Source organism: Ranitomeya variabilis, chromosome 1, assembly GCF_051348905.1.
Source record: "Ranitomeya variabilis isolate aRanVar5 chromosome 1, aRanVar5.hap1, whole genome shotgun sequence".
In the NCBI taxonomy this organism is placed as follows: Eukaryota; Metazoa; Chordata; class Amphibia; order Anura; family Dendrobatidae; genus Ranitomeya; species Ranitomeya variabilis.
The window spans coordinates 377179928-377192786 of record NC_135232.1 but is presented as its reverse complement, the minus strand read 5'-3'; the positions used below and the strand labels follow the sequence as shown (position 1 = coordinate 377192786).

General features: G+C 43.5%; 1 protein-coding gene across 1 annotated transcript in view; it reads left to right on the top strand.

Annotated features, from left to right (window-relative positions):
- PCSK5 (proprotein convertase subtilisin/kexin type 5) overlaps positions 1 to 12859 on the top strand; it is a 738778-nt gene that overhangs the window by 639734 nt on the left and 86185 nt on the right. Inside the window, exons 25-26 of the mRNA XM_077249026.1 lie at positions 2926 to 2968; positions 7090 to 7232. Coding sequence (XP_077105141.1) covers positions 2926 to 2968; positions 7090 to 7232 — 186 coding nt within the window. The remainder of the gene's footprint in view (positions 1 to 2925; positions 2969 to 7089; positions 7233 to 12859) is intronic.

Below are 12859 nucleotides of genomic sequence, written 5' to 3'. Positions count from 1 at the left end.
ATCCATGTAATAACAGGAAAATGCTTCTGAGAAAACAAACTATGGAGCCAAAGGCCACTAAGATAATTATAGAAAAATTCTACAGGTTACCGGTGGGTCAGATGCAAATGTTAGCGATACAAGATATTTAACCCCTTCCTGCAATAGCCACATTTCCATTAAAAATAGGCTGGGGAGACAATGAAGAGCAAATATGGTCTTATCCAGTATAAAAGAGAGAAAACAGAAAAACGGATTATACTCACCTTATGGGGTTGTGACAGTCACATCTCTGGATCATCCAGACAGATAACATGTGGACAAATGGAAAGATGGATCTGAAATTGCACTGCCAATCTCCCACCAGACGATGAGAGTACAGTGAAAAGTGTTTGGAAGTGGTTTTTAGCTGTCAACGTGTTTCAAAGCATACAACACTTCTTCATCAGGATAACCACTATATAGTCTGGTGGGTGATTGGCAGCACTATTTTTTTCATTGACATAGCTATAATGAAGGCATGTTTATTGTAGGGCAAGTTGTGCTTTTGAACTACACCTTTTATTTTACTAAATAATGGAATGGAAAATGGGGAAAAAAAATTAAAAGTGCGGTGAAATGGCAAAAAGATGCAATTCCGACATTTTTTTTTGTTCATTGTGTGGTAAAAACGAGCAACACGACAACTTTTTTATCTTTCTGTAGCCCTATGTCCAGCGTTCCTGCATAGTGTCTCCTTCTCCCTCCATGCAGGGACGCTGGCTTACTCACCGCCTCAGCCCTCGGTGCAGTCCCCGATAAGATTCCTGCCTCCTGCTCTGTGTGCTCTTAAAGTGGTAGCGCACATATAGTAAATGCCTTCAGCTTGTGGATGAGAGGCATTTAGTATAATTAGTGCATCTGCAAGATGGCACCCATTCAATAGCTGGTAGGCATCTTGTATAAAAGACTCCCTCTCCCTTAGGGACTTGCCAAGCAATGTGTAGAGTCATTAGTGAGTAAGGTGCACTATTAGTGAGTTGTGAGGTCCCTGGTCCTGGTGCGGCCATTGTCCTGAACCTGTATCCCTGGTCCTGGTGTGACCAGTCCTTTACCTGAAGTTCCCTGGTCCTGGTGTGGCCAGTCCTGTATCTGTAGTCCCCTGGTCCCGGAGCAGCCTGTCCTGTTCCTGAAGTACATCAGTCCTGGAGCGACCAGTGCCTGAACCTTGTCCCCTGGTCCCGAAGTGGTCAGTGCCTGAATCTCGTCTCCTGGTCCCGGAGTGGCCAGTGCTGAACCTTGTCTCCTGGTTCCGAAGTGGCCAGTGCCTGAACCTCATCTCCTGGTCCTGGACCGGCCAGTGCCTGAACCTCGTCCCCTGTCCCGGAGTGGCCATAGCCTGAACCTCGTCCTCTGGTCCCAGAGTGGACAGTGCCTGAACCTTGTCCCCTGGTCCAGGAGCTGCCAGTGCCTGAAACTTGTCCCCTGGTCCAAGAACTTTGAATGCCTGAACATTGTCCCCAGGTCCATATGCGGTCCAACCCTGATTTAGTATCCTAGAGACATGTCTGAACCGAGCCCGAATCTGTGTCAGTAACCGTTCTGTAGAGGTGCCAGAACTTATTAGTCTGAACAGAGACCTAGCCCTAAACAGTAGCACCGAACCTGCCCCTGGGGTCAGCAGCTGCAGTACCGGGTTTGGCAGAGGAGTTGTGCCTGGTGGCTACGTGCATCTCAGTCTGTCTCCACCATCAGGAGCTCTAGTGAACACCAGAAAGCCATTTAGCTGCATAGGCTGGCCCAGTGGGCAGGTGGCCCAGTGGCACAGTGGGTCCACAAATCCACCGTTGTGTGTAACACTTTCCATCGATGGAGCTGAATGAGGACACATAAATTGCGTGGCGAGCTGATGTTTTTATTGATACCATTTTGGGGTACATGCAATCTTTTGATTACTTTTATTGTATTTTTTGTGGAAGTTGCAGCAATTATAAAACAGCAATTCTGGTATTTCGATTGTGATTGATGGAATCTTTGTTATCAGCTGGTTTGAGGTGTTGTCAATCATGGTGATCCTGCCTCTCATAAGAAAACTCCTGAAAACTAATTTCGAAAGGATATGAAGTATGATGCTAAAACAAACAATGACAATGACCAGAGTAAAAAATGCAAGATTAGTAATTTAATGTATTTTTTAGTGAAGATCGCAATATGCCAAAAAATGCCCAAAATTATTTAAAAATACACGAAAACTGATTGAAACAGTAGGTCATTTTGTGATGATTAGTGATGAGCGAGTGTACTCGTTGCTCGGGTTTTCCCGAGCACGCTCGGGTGATCTCCGAGTATTTGTTAGTGTTCGGAGTTTTCATCGCCGCAGCTGAATGATTTACAGCTACTAGACAGCTTGATTACATGTGGGGATTCCCTAGCAACCAGGCAACCCCCACATGTACTCAGCCTAGCTATTAGCTGTAAATCATTCAGTTGCGGCGATGAAAACTTGATCTCCGAAGACTAACAAATACTCGGAGATCACCCGAGCGTGCTCGGGAAAACCCTAGCGACGAGTATACTTGCTCATCACTAGTGATGATACCTTCCCTTTAACATCTGTGCATTAGTCCCATTTGATTGATAATGTGGCATTTATAGGCAGGGCTTTGTGCCATAACAATCATGGATAAATCACTTTAATTTGGTCCATGTCTGGAAGTCCACAGATGAGAGTGGATAGACTGCTGCGATCATTTATTTTACACAGTATGCACTGGACATTGGCCTTCACCTGTCCTACACATCCAGTTTATGTCTTTTCTTTAACTACCATTAGTGTGTTAAAATGGAATGATAACGCACCGACATTAATCTCAATTCATAATCTGCATTTCCTAACACTCTTCCAATTAGCTGCTATTAGGTAACGAATCTTCAGAAATGTTATAATAATGTATCTCTTTATTCTAGATGATCCTGATCTGTGTTCTTCCTGCTTTACCCGTTATTATATGTAAGTTTACCCTTTACTTAATAAAGTGCACATTCATTTATGTACAAGATGCTTTGGAGTGGGTTTAGTAAAGGCAAAAATACATGTATTACATAAATTAGGGCCACACATAAATTATACCAGCTCACAAGAGTGCATAGATTTAAAGGAGCTGCACAGGATTGGAAAGACCTTGTTTGTTTTTTTCAGATTTTTTTTTTAACTAAATCTGTGCATATGTGTGTTAATTAGTGATGAGCGAATATACTCGTTACTTGAGATTTCCTGAGCATGCTCGGGTGTCCTCCAAGTATTTTTTAGTGCTCGGAGATTTAGTTTTCATCACCTCAGCTGAATGATTTACATCTCTTAGCCAGCATAAGTACATGTGGGGATTCTCTAGCAACCAGGCAACCCCCACATGTACTTATGCTGGCTAAAGCACTAAAGCACTAAAAAAATACTCGGAGGACACCCGAGCGTGCTCGGGAAATCTCGAGTAACGAGTATATTCGCTCATCACTAGTGTTAATATACTCACCTACTGCCCCCTTTTCTGGGATCCAGCGCTGTTCTGCTCCTCTTCTGAGTGACATTACCGCTCTTCAGATTAGCAAACTCTCCCCATGCTTTAGTACTGAGGCGGAAGTCACATATAGAAAAAAAAATGTAAAAAAAATTGTTATAAAAAAGGGAGTGATAAAGCGCTGCTGTGTGCATCAAAAAGGCAGGTAATATATACGTAAGAATTTATTTTAAAAAATGGGTCTATGCCTTTCATAGCTCTCTATATGTAACATGAGGGACAGACCTGTCAATGACCAGCAGAAGCACTGGGATCTTTAAATGCCTTAGGCTTCTTTCACACTAGCGTCGTGCACTGCACGTCGCTATGCGTCGTTTGGTTGAAAAAACGCATCCTGCAAAAGTGCTTTCAGGATGCGTTTTTTCACCATTGATTTGCATTAGCGTCGCATTAAAACGCTTTGCCACACGTCGCAACCGTCGTGCGACGGTTGCGCCGTGTTGTGGCAGACCGTCGGCTGCAAAAAACGTTACATGTAACGGTTTTTGCTGCCGACGGACCGCCATTTCCGACCGCGCATGCGTGGCCGGAACTCCGCCCCCACCTCCCCGCACCTCACAATGGGGCAGCGGATGCGCTGGAAAAATGCATCCGCTGCCCCTGTTGTGCGGCGCATTCACTGCTAGCGTTGGTACGTCGGCCCGACGCACTGCGACGGGCCGAGTACGACGCTAGTGTGAAAGTAGCCTTAGCGTTTCAGAGAAAAATATACCTGGCTGCATTCATGCAGTCATGCCCTGAAAAGCTTTGATTCTTGCTGCCCTTGGTCTGGCGATGATAAATCAGCTGACAGGTTTCATCATTCTACATATTTTCACAAGTTGGCAGATTCAGTTATGAAATGAGACATTTCTGAATGATTTTGACCTCCTGAATTCAAATTTGACAATGAAAATTTTTAGTTGGCTCTTCTTTCTATGATATCAAAGCCTTTTATTGCTAAATATAATTAATGCATAAAAGTTTCAGCACTTTGAAACATTATTATTTTTGCAAATATAAAAATACAGAATATTTTGTTATGACAATTTTCTAATATATATTTAGAGGAAACTTAGCAGCAGTTCAAATAACTGAAACATGTCTAAACACTATTGCGAATTATAAACAGACACAGAAATTGCACTACAAAATGTACACTACATTCAGTGACAAATCCTTTTTTGCTTGTCTCTGGTACTCCTGCATTGGATCTTCCCTTACAATTGTCCAACAGTAATCTGCTAGCAATGATGGATTCCATTTTCCTTGATATCTTGTTTCCATAGCCACAATATTTGGTGAAATATAACAAAATATTGAGATGAACTTTTGTTAATGACCAAATACTTATTTTCCACCATAATTTGCAAAATAAATCTTGCCAAATCAGACAAGGTGATTTTCTGGATTTTTTTTCTCATTTTGACTCTCATAGTTGTGGTCTACCTATGATGTCAATTTCAGGGCTCTCTCATCTTTTTAAGTGGGAGAACTTGCACAATCGTTGGCTGGCTAAATACTTTTTTTCCCCACTGTATGTTTTGAGGAAATTTTCCACCAACACTTCAAAGTTATCTGCTCTTAAATTTAGCAAAAAACTGCTTACCATTAATGCGATTGCTACCCATGCAGCCTATTGAGCTTGCCGGCTTTTATTCTATCTACCATATATACTCGAGTATAAGCCGAGAATTTCAACACATTTTTTTAGGCTGAAAGTGCCCCTCTCGGCTTTTACTCGAGTCATTGTCCCAGGGGGTCGTGGGGGAGCGGCAGCTGTCACATACTCACCTGCTCCTGGCACGTTCCCTGTATCTCCGATGGTCTCCGGGTGCCGGCTGCTCTTCCTGTGTTCAGCGGTCACGTGGTACCGCTCATTAAAGTAATGAATATGGATGCATATTCATTACTTTAATGAGCGGTACAAGTGACTGCTGAACACCAGAACAAGCTGCCGGTGCCGAGACCATCTGTCAGTGAGAAGCAGGGACCATGCCGGGAGCAGGTGAGTATAATGGGGAGGGTGAGCATTGTGCGATATTCACCTGTCCCTGTTGCCACGCCGGACGCCGCTCCATCTTCTGCGTCCTCTGGCTGTGATGTTCAGGTCAGAGGACGCGATGACGTGTTTAGTTTGCACCCTCTGCCTGAACAGTCACTGCAGAGAGACCCGGAAGACGGAGCTGCGCCCGGCGGTGGAACGGGGACAGGTGAATATCGCAAATGTTGGGGGCCTGAGCGAAGAGAGGTGAGTATGCCATTTTTTTTTAATCACAGCAACAGCATGTGGGGCATAATCTATGGAGCATCTTATGGGGCCATAATCAGCCTTTATGCAGCATTATATGGGGCATATTTTAATATGGAGCATCTTATGGGGCCCATTATAAACTGTATGGAGCATTATATGGGGCTCCTGATTCAATATGGATATTCCAAAACATTTAACCTACTGATGTCTCAAATAACTTATTTTTGAAATTTACCAGTAGCTGCCGCATTTCCTACCCTAGGCATATACTCGAGTCATTACGTTTTCCCAGTTTTTTGTGTCAAAATTAGGGGTCTCGGCTCATACTCGGGTCAGCTTATACTCGAGTATATAAGGGTATTTTATATATATATATATATATATATATAGATAGATATAGATATGAGTGTGTTTTGAAGGATAATTCCTTTGAGATCTATGTGTAAATGACTTAGAAAATTACTCTTCATTTGGATGTAAATCGGATGCTAGGTGTGAAAAATCGGATTGTAGTCGCATTACATTCGTGCGACTCTCGGCAGGGAGACTTGGACTGATTTTTCATACGCTTAGTGTGACTCCAGCCTAATAGTTTTACAAGCAGGCAGCCATGTTTTTCGAAACCTGAACAACTCCTTTAACTCCATAGGTAATTGTGGAATTTGGGTTAGATTCTCTAGTGCTAATGACTTCATAAGAGATCTGTCTACTTTCATCAGAACTTATGCAGAAAACAATTGAAGGAGCTGTCCTTAACAACCAATCGGCTTAAAGTTCACACTATTCACCAGCCATTTTAAAAATGTAAGCTTGATCCTGATTGGTCACTTAGGACAGCTGCTCTACTTTTTGTTTTCAGTTACGATAATTTTCCCCTACCATATTTTAATATATTACCAATTATAGAACTTTTCTAATCTGTGAATGAGTTGACACATTTATTTTCATTTATATAGGTACTCTATCAGCACAAAATGGCAGTTCAAACCAAGCACAGGCGCTCAGGGCACACTACGTCACCAAACCATGTAGTCACCTCCCCATTTACTTGTTTTGTATCTATCTTTGCCCCTATCTTCCTTGAATTACAGCTCAGGCCTTATAGGGGCCAAGGAAGATCAGAAGTGGAAGAAGAATGAGATGGTGGAAAGGTGTACTGAACTGCTCAGCTATGCCCAGCATTAGTCTTTTTGTGCTGACAACTCCCATTTTTGCAGTTGGTATTATCAGACAAAATTGTCAGATCTTTAGTCTTTTTAACGGAACTTGAGTAATATTGTTGTACCCCTCTTTTATGGATAACCACATTATGTTTCTTCGCAGGTTTCAGAATTTCTGTTATACGTACTGTCCGGATAACACATACAGCAACGACTCAATAATGAGATGCTTCCCATGTGAACCATCATGTTTCAGTTGTGCTGAAAATGAGTGCATATATTGTGAGGAAGGTTTCTATCTGACAGGTAACTTGAGCGCCATCACCAATTACCACAGCCTACATATTCAGCTCTGTACAGAGATTGTCACTAGTCCCCGATAGGGAAGTTATGTCAGGAGCCTTATTGACATTGCACTAAGGGAGGCCCACACAAACACATGGACAACATACAAACTCCATGCAGAAGCTCCCCTAGGCTGGACTGCAAGGCAAAAGTATTAACTTTAGCCACCAAGCAAATCAAATCCTGATTCCCAATTTTGAGACAATATAAAATTACCATGAAACCCTTGTGAAGGAGTGGAAGAGCTGTTGGCATCCCTTCTGAAAACCTTTGTATTGATGTGATGCATTGACCTGGTTATACACAGTGTGAAAAAAAAGTATTTGTTATCCTGCTGATTTTGCAAGTTTTCCCACCTACAAAGAATGGAGAGGTCTGTAATTTTTATCGTAGGTACATTTCAACCGTTGAAGACAGAATGTAAAAAAAATTCAGAAAATCACATTGTATGATTTTTACATAATTAATTTGCATTTTATTGCATGAAATAAGTATTTTATACAATAGAAAAACAGAACTTAATATTTGGTACAGAAACCTTTATTTGCAGTTACAGAGGTCAGACATTTCCTTTAGTTCTTCACCAACTTTGCACATACTGCAGCACGGATTTTGGCCCACTCCTTCATACAGATCTCCTCCAAATCTTTCAGGTTTCGGGGCTGTCGCTGGGCAACATTGAATTTCAGCTCCCTCCAAAGATTTTCTAATGGATTCAGGTCTGGGGACTGGCTAGGCCACTCCAGTACCTTGAAATGCTTCTTACAAAGCCACTCTTACAAAGACAACTCCTTAGTTGACCTGGCTGTGTGTTTTGAATCATTGTCATGCTGGAAAACCTAGCCACGACCCATCTTCAATAATCTATCTAGTGATACATGACCCCATCAGTCCCCCCCCGTCAATACGGTGCAGTTGTCTTGTCCCCTTTGCAGAAAAGCACCCCCAAAGTGTGATGTGTCCCACATGATTGGAACGGTGTTCTTGGGGGTTGTATTCATCCTTCTTCCTCCAAACACAGCAAGTGGAGTTGACACCGAAAAGATCTATTTTGGTCTCATCTGACCACATGAACCTCTCAAATGCCTCCTCTGGATCATCCAGATGGTCATTGGCGAACTTCAAACGGGCCTGGACCTGTGCTGGCATGAACAAGGGGCCTTGCTTACCCTGCAGGATTTTAGTCCATGACGGCATAGTGTACTAGGTCATTGACCAGGTCCTCCCATATAGTTATGGGATGATTCTTGACCTTTCTCAGAATCATCCTTACCCCACAAGTCGAGATTTTGCACGGAGCCCCAGACCGAGGAAGATTGACAGTCATCTTGTGTTTCTTCCATTTTCTAATAATTGCTCCAACAGTTGTTGCCTTCTCACTAAGCTGCTTGCCTATTGTCCTGTAGCCCATCCCAGCCTTGTGCAGGTCTACAATGTTGTCCCTGGTGTTCTTAGACTGCTCTTTGGTCTTGGCCATGGTGAAGTAGTTGGAGTGGGATTGATTGGGTGGACAGGTGTCTTTTATCCAGGTAACGAGTTCAAACAGGTGCAATCAATACAGGTAATGAGTGCAGAGTAGGAAGGCTTCTTAAAGAAAAACTAACAGGTATGTGAGATCCAGTATTTTTGCTGGTTGGTAGGTGATCAAATACTTATTTCATGAAATAAAATGCAATTTAATTATTTAAAAATCATACAGTGTGATTTTCTGTTTTTTATTTTTAGATTATGTCTATCACAGTGGAAGTGTACCTATGATAAAAATTACTGACCTCTCAGGGTATGTGCCCACGATCCGGAATAGCAGCGTTTTGGACGGAGCTCACCTGCGTCACTTATGTTCTACGATACAAGTACAGTGGATGGGATTTATAGAAATCCCATGCCCACTGTGCTTCTATTTGATGCTGCACAAACTCACCCGTGGTGCGGGTTTACAAGCCGCAGTATGTCAATTTCTGTTGTGGAGACTAGTATTTAATGGGGTAAATCTGCATTGTTCAATGAATACCTATGGATTTAACTGCGTGACTGAACATAGCGTTTTGGATAAAGCAAAAATATGCTGCGTCCAAAGCGCTGCTATTTCCTGATCATGGGCACATACCCTTATAGGTCGGAAAATGTGCAAAATCGGCAGTGTATCAAATACTTATTGTCCCCACTTTATATTGTTTGATCTACTTTGGATCCTGCAGTAGTTAGTTAGCCTACAGACAGTGTTAACTTTTGGCCAAACCATGGTTGAAGGAGTTAAATGGGTATTAGGAATTCAGTTCCTGTTTTTCTAGATTTTAGATTCTAGGATTAGGGGGGTAATGCTCTTGAGAAAAAGGCCACAAATGGAGGGTGTGATTATTCCAGAGAAATTAAAGACAGCAAGTTCGAGACCAAAGTAATTTGCCAGTAACTGTCTCTCTTACGGCCGCAGTACAGAGATCAAATGAATACTAAAAAGAAATCTGCCAGGTGAGGTGGGTACGGCCAGTAGCAAATAAATATGTAGGAAGAAAGAACCCAAGGGGGATAGTAAGGAGAGGGCTACAGGGCACCGTGTGGCCCTGGAAGATTGGACTAATCCCATTCTGACCAGGAGGGGACACAAGGGACCACTACAGCCAGAGGTGTATCTAGATTTTCTGACACCCAGGGCAAGAATTTAGTTTGGCGCCCCCCTCCTCAAGTATATATGCAATTTGCACACTTAGTCACGTGCTGTCAAGCTGCACTCCCTAATTCTCTGAATGTTTAGTGAAAAAACTGAGAGAAGCAGGAAGAAAAGCTAGTTGTCACGTGACCGTCAGTATGAAAATTGCATATGAGTGAAGTGGCCATGTGATGACTGTTGGAACCTGCAAGCAGAGCGAAGTCCTGACAGTGAGTATATTACATGCTGTTGGATTGCTACAGTACTTCATTTTATAATTAAAGGGCTTGCCCAGGTTTGAGATGAAAGTCTGCAGTCACTCTATGTGACTGCAGACTTCTGAATTCTCAAAGCGTATACACAGCACACTTTTAGGATTCTCTCTTGCCGGTGCCAAGTGTGGATGGTCATGTTAGCACAAGTATGCGATTTGTATACTTCTGGCCACATATCGAAAAGATGTGTCCGGTCTTGCTCAATTCATTTTCATTGAGTGAGGCCATGCATGTCTAGTTGGTACGTGACCCCATGTGCAGTATGCAAATCGGCCGCATCAAAGACTTCTGACAGCGTACAGACTCATCATAAACTTGGACAACCCCCTTAATGAGCCTAACATAAATAAAAATATAACAAATAGTCAGTGTCACAATTGTTTTTACATCCAGATACCTGATAGAGGACTTTGTCTCTGATGGGAGTCGTTCTCTTTCTTTTCTTTTTCATCTTGCCCAGACTCCATGATGACTTTTCTCATCCACAGCTTACCTCTGCAGACTCCCATTTCCACAGGTCTTCTGCAGCACATCCTCACACCTTAAAAATAGCAATGTCATTACAATGCTCCTGACTAAAAGTATCTGCCCAAGCTGAGCCCCTGAATAAATAACAGCCCCTCACTATATTAACTGCACAAAATATGACACACCCTGTCTTTGTTATGGTAGATGCCCTCCACACTGCCCTTTCCTTTCCATATTGGGCCCACTCTTCACACTGTCCTCTCACATTGTGTCCCCCTTATAGGGCACAGTCTCTATACTGTACCCCCTCAACAAACTCCCCCTCTTTGGCATACTGTACCCTCCTGGCTGTGCCCTTACACTATCCCTCCATTCTACCCCCCCCCCCCACACTACTCAGTCTCTATTCTGTGCCCACTCACATGATTCCCTTCAATAATCTCCTTAAACGTTTCCACCTCCCTCCTCATACTGTTTCCTCTCACATATTTACCCTCTCATTCTATATACTGCCTCTTCACACATCTCCTGACTCCCCACACTGTGTTCACACCCATCCCATCACCCTCGCTCCTCATACTGTACCCATCATCTTCTCATACATTCCACCCTTGCTTCTCATACTGTGTCTGCACCATCTCCCCACTCACCATACTGTGTCTGCACCCATCTTCCCCACTCATATACTGTGTCAGCACCTATCCCTCTCATACATTCCCCCCCTCACTCCTCATACTGTGCATCACCCATCCCCCCCACTCATTATATTGTGTCTATATCCATCACGTCCATCAACCATGCTGTGTCTGCACCCATCCCCTGTGCTGTTTCCTCACACGAGCCCCCTTCTCAACCCTTGCTCCTCATACTGTCTTCAAATGTATCCTGCTCCCCATAATGTGTCCATACCTTTCCCATCATTGCTTCCTAAACTGTGTCCTCAAATCTTCCCCACCCCCTTACACGAAATCTTCCCCAACCCCACACTAAATCTCCCCCCTTAAACTAAATCTTCCCCATCCCCATCCACCATTATACTAAATCTTTTTCTCCCCCCACACTACATCTCCCCCTCTTACACTAAACTTTCAGTGTCTTCACCTCCACTGGAGCACTTTTCACCAATGTTCTTCATGCCTCTGCAGCGCCGGCGAGTGATGTCAGCCAGGGCCGGCGTCACCATTCGGCGCCCCTGGGCAAGTGCTGGGGTCCTGGATGAATGGGGGATCCACTCACCATCAGGGACACTGACACGCTATGGGACCCGTGGATCAGGGGAGCCCAGTGCTAGCTCTGGCACTGGCCCTCCTCAAATACTCACCTCTCCTTGTTCCTTGCAGCTTTGGTATCTTCAGCGTCATCTGACTCTCTGTGATGTCTCAGGGCAGAGGGCATGATGATGTCACTACAGCGTGCCCTCTGCCGAGTAGTGAAAAGAGTCAGAAGACGCTGAAGAGACCTGGACTGTGGGGAACAAGAAGAGGTGAGTTTTTTATTTTTTATGTATGGAGCCCATTATACTGTATAGCGCACCATATGGGGCCATTATACTGTACGGAGCAATATATGGGGCCATTCTATACTATATGGAGCATTATATGGGGCCATTATACTGTATGGAACAATAAATGAGGCCATTATATACTATATGGAGCTTTATATGAGGCAATTATATACTATATGGAGAAATATATCGGACATACTATACTGTATGGAACAATATATGAGGCCCATAATAGTACATGGAGCATTATATGGTGCCCATAATAGTGTATAGAGGACTATACTATCTAGTCTAAAATGTGCACTGCTAGGATTCGCAGATTTCTGAGCTATTGTAGAATTTACAATAGATATCACTCATGTAATGTAGGAGGTAGGTGAAATATTTGGCATTGTACTATACTTATATTTCTTATCTGTGTATCATGAATTATGGTATGTATTAAAGGGGCCCACTGAGATTCCTTTGCCCAGGGCCCATTAAAACCTGGAGCCGGCCCTGACGTAAGCAGCGTTATCCCATGACCGGATAACATTGCTGACGTCACACTGACCTGGTGGTCAGAGTGCTGCACCTTCCCTGAGCTGGCTGTCGGCTAAGAGAACGTCCGACGCTCAGTCTAGGGGGCTGTAAAATGCAGCTGCCGGGGGAGACACGTCGCACAGCCGTATTAGGATGAGTCACCTGCCCCCTC